At 35.4% G+C, this 4,021-nt stretch overlaps 1 protein-coding gene across 1 annotated transcript; it reads right to left on the bottom strand.

The window, feature by feature from the left end:
- Positions 1-1,690: 1,690 nt before the first annotated feature.
- On the bottom strand, positions 1,691-3,757 carry LOC111564657 (immunoglobulin lambda-1 light chain-like). Its single transcript, XM_055005040.1, has 4 exons — positions 3,658-3,757; positions 3,246-3,564; positions 2,909-2,949; positions 1,691-2,145 (listed from the first exon to the last, which is right to left on the bottom strand). Exons 1-4 carry the CDS (start codon positions 3,695-3,697, stop codon positions 1,814-1,816), a joined length of 732 nt encoding a protein of 243 aa, XP_054861015.1. The 5' UTR covers positions 3,698-3,757; the 3' UTR covers positions 1,691-1,813.
- Between the last annotated feature and the right edge of the window lie 264 nt (positions 3,758-4,021).

Here is a 4,021-nt window from a genome sequence, read left to right as displayed (position 1 = left end):
ATCACCTACCTCCTCCACCCTCTCTCTTTCCAGGATGCACCTGCAGGCCTCCTCTTCATATTTATAGCTTCATGTAAATGAAGTGGTCAAGTGCCAACGCTCTGTAGAAAAAGAAGCAACTGTCCCTGACTGCAAATGCACCCAAGTTAGTGTCATTAACTTTTGGTCAGTTACTGAGAGCTAATCTTTACATGTAAGTATACTGTGCCAGAGCTTTGTTACTGCAATTAATTTTTTAACTTCAATAAATGCAAGCAGTTATCAAGATTCAACATATTACACATAGAACCATGCATCTCATATAAAAAATTACAAAAAAAATAAATATATGTCACATTTACTTCCCTTTAAAATGCCCCACTGTCTAAAACTTACATTTAAAAAAATAAATAATAATAATAATTTTACAGTGTAAAAGTTATATCAAGGATTAAAAAACAGTAAATATATTTGTAACTGTCATTGAATAAATGTTCCCAGTTCAGTTGAATTACAGATAATATCTAGTAAAATCACAGAAAAAAGGAATTTACATGTTGACAGTAATAAAGAAAAAAGGTCCAACTGTACACAAGATTCACATCAAAATAATAATTTGTTCATTTGCAGTTTGTCACCCTAAAATTAGACACTTTTAATACATTTGCATCAGCTAGAAGAACAAACAAACAAACATAATTTTACAGGTATTTGCTTTTATTCTCACAGTTTTTTGATACTTTGACAATATTAGTCCACTTTTTAATGTATTTTTTTTCTGGCTTTTAAAAAAAGTCATTTTTTTTTATTTAGTTAGTTAGTTATTACAGTATACTTACAGCTGAGGTGAAATATGTTTTGAGCCAGTCAAACCTTATTAACCATTACAGTGCAGATGTGTTTATTTGTAAGCACCAATATTAAATATGAGTCCTAAAATGTTTAAAAATGTCCCATTAAATCAATATGAAAGAGACTATGTGATTTATTTGTATAAACCTATACAGAAGCTTATTTAATGGTTAAACAAAACATTTGTTTTGGACGAAAGAGAACCAGATTGATAAATTATTGATAATCAACATTTGAGTTGGGACTCCAGCTGCAGCCATATGACAGTACTGGCAGAAAACACGTCGTTTTGTTTAAAATATGATGATCTCAGTTAGCTTACTTATCTCGGTTTCAAATTTGGAACTTGGGAAAAATGTAATTCAAAGATAAGTCACAGAAGTTACAAGAATATTAAAAAGGGGACTTCGCATATAGCGGGGCTCCTGCTGCAAACCTTCAAGTGGATGGTACATTTGTACCAAAGTAACATATACTGATGTGTTTCCAAAAGATGTAAAAGGTGACGAGCAATTCACACCAGAGAGTCTAGTCAAAATGTGATTGCTTATTCTGAGAAAGGAATTTAAGATATAAATTGTTTTATCCACAAGAGTGAGGCGATTTTCAATTAGTTTAATCTGACCAGAACCTTTACTAGTTATAAGTAATGCTCTAGCTAAACAAGAATCCTCATATGATTATGGACCTGCATTGTGTAATTGCTGTAAATCAATTCAAGGTATTGATTTATTGATCTGTAGCTATGTGAATGTTTTTTGTAGATTTGTCTGCACACATTATTTTACTGAAAGAGGTTCCATTTGATTTCACTTGAAGAAAATGAATCAAAGCGTTTTGTTTTTAAAGAATGCTTTTATTAAAAGGAATCACACAACACAGCAATGCTTAAACAACCAGGCATTATTTTAAAATGTAATTTCACATGTCTAATACTTGACAATGTAAAACAGCACAAGCCTGAAAATCATCTGGCCTGCCCTTATTCTTTGCTGCAGCCAGACATGGTCATGTTTCTCTCTGAGCTCTGGGACCCCAAAGACACTTTACATGTGTAATCTATGTCCTTGAACCACTGTGAGGGTGTAATGGACAAGTAGCTGCTGATTCGGAAAGTGTGGTCTGGTTGCTGAACAGCAGCGCCAGTGGAGATATCACCGCTCATTGGACACCCCTCACGCAACCAGGTAACTTCTGCAATACCCTTAGACTCTCTGGGCAAAGTGGACAGACAGGACAGAGTTGCTTTGTTGGACTGGAGCTCAGCGCTGGACGGAGGGAAGACTGTCAGGACAGGAGGAGAGAGGCTGGAGCCTGTGGGTGCACAAATAAAAAAGAATAAAGGAAACGTATATTAACTGCTGTAGGACGAGATTAACGTAAGAGACACTGAAAGTGCTGAAACTGATGATAGTTATTTTCCTGTGTTGTTCCTGTAAATGCTATTTAATTCCATCCAGCCTTTTTTCTTAATAACTTCTAGAAAATATTCCCACTTCAGTTCGTAATAATTACACATCAATGAATTTAAATCATCAGGAAAGAAGAAAAACATGCAGTAAAATGACAAATAATTATAAAAAAATCACCGTCATCATCAGTTTCATCTTGACTTCAACAAAAATCTACCTTCTCATGAGGACTTCAGTATCTGTATAGTATCTTTGACACTGCATTTTATTCTTCAGATTTTAAAGATGACTGAAGGTAGTTGCAATTGTTTTGCTTTTTTTTTTTTAAAAAAAAGACAAAAAATAACCTAAGCACAAAAAAGGAAGCAACTTAAGTCATACAATCCATTGCACTTCTCCGTAGAACAAAATGTTTATGTACATAGCAGCATTACATGATAGATATTTTTAAGAAATATTGCCCTAAAAGCCAGATTTTTTTGTAAGAATAGAAAAAACAGATAAAATAACTCTTGTTTCATGAAAACTACTTGCTGGTCACAACACTGAACAAGACGCAAAATCCTACAAATAACAACTGGTAATACGTAGATTCAATATTTTGTATAAATTTGAAAGAGAAACAGAAATATATCTTGTTTTTTGATTACTTTAAAACTACTTACTTGTCACAATCAGTTTGGTTCCTTGTCCGAATACCACAGTGGTTCAATTTGTATACATGGCCATACAAAAACCTCTCAGCTTTCTCTAATAGAAGGAGTGGAACTGAAACATCCCACTGAGAACATCTCATACCCATCATCAGACTGCTAATATTCCAAAATACTCCTGGACCTGAGAATAGAAAACTCTATTTTACTTAAACGAAGGGTCAGAAACAATCAGACAATCATAGCAACAAGGTAGAAATATTTTATCATTTCTGATTATACTTAAGGGAATTAGAGCACTTCCTGAGGAGGTTTTTGTCACAGCGCAAATCACTGTGATACGAACATATTCACAGAGCTGTCCCATGTTACACAGAAATACACTGCTGAGTCTTCTTCCTCCACATTGTAGATGATGAAATCATATCCAGATTCTTTTTGATAATTAGATGTATGTTTCGAAGAGGAGAAGCCAGGGCCATAAGTTACAGAATACCACCCATGATAGTACACCAGCACAAAGTGAGGGACTCCACCAGGAATCTGTTTATACCAGCGAGCAGCGCTTTCTGTTACAGTCCCCAGGTTACAGTCCATACTGGCTGTCTCTCCTGTCCTCACCGTCATAATTGGAGGCTTCTGTGTCACCACCGTCACCCCACTTACACCTGGAAACAACAAGATGACATGAGGCCGAGCAAAATCACACATGCTGATGAATCCAACATGAGGTTGAAGATGGAGAAAATCGGCCTTCTTACATGTCAGAGCAGAGATGAGGGTGCAGAGAGTCACCAGCATGTCGTATGTGACTGATGGAAAGTGACTTTACTGCTGATAAGTTACAGGATTTGGAGGATGAGGGGAAAAGACATTGGAGGAGCCTTTTAACACAACATTTCAACTGTGAACGACTGCCAGGAGGAGGAGCTACGGTGAAATCTGCATGATTTGCTGTATTGTCATATTTGATTAATTCAAGTTAAAAGTAGATGTACATTATCATCCAGCTTAACAAGGGAAATATATCAGGATAAAACAGCTTTGGATATGTACATGTGTGTATCATTAACACTCAGAGATAAATTTTCTATCATTGGCCAAATTCTAGCTAAATGCCAACAT

This window comes from Amphiprion ocellaris, chromosome 19 (genome assembly GCF_022539595.1).
Source record: "Amphiprion ocellaris isolate individual 3 ecotype Okinawa chromosome 19, ASM2253959v1, whole genome shotgun sequence".
Taxonomy (NCBI): domain Eukaryota; kingdom Metazoa; phylum Chordata; class Actinopteri; family Pomacentridae; genus Amphiprion; species Amphiprion ocellaris.
This window is presented reverse-complemented; position numbering and strand designations above follow the sequence as displayed.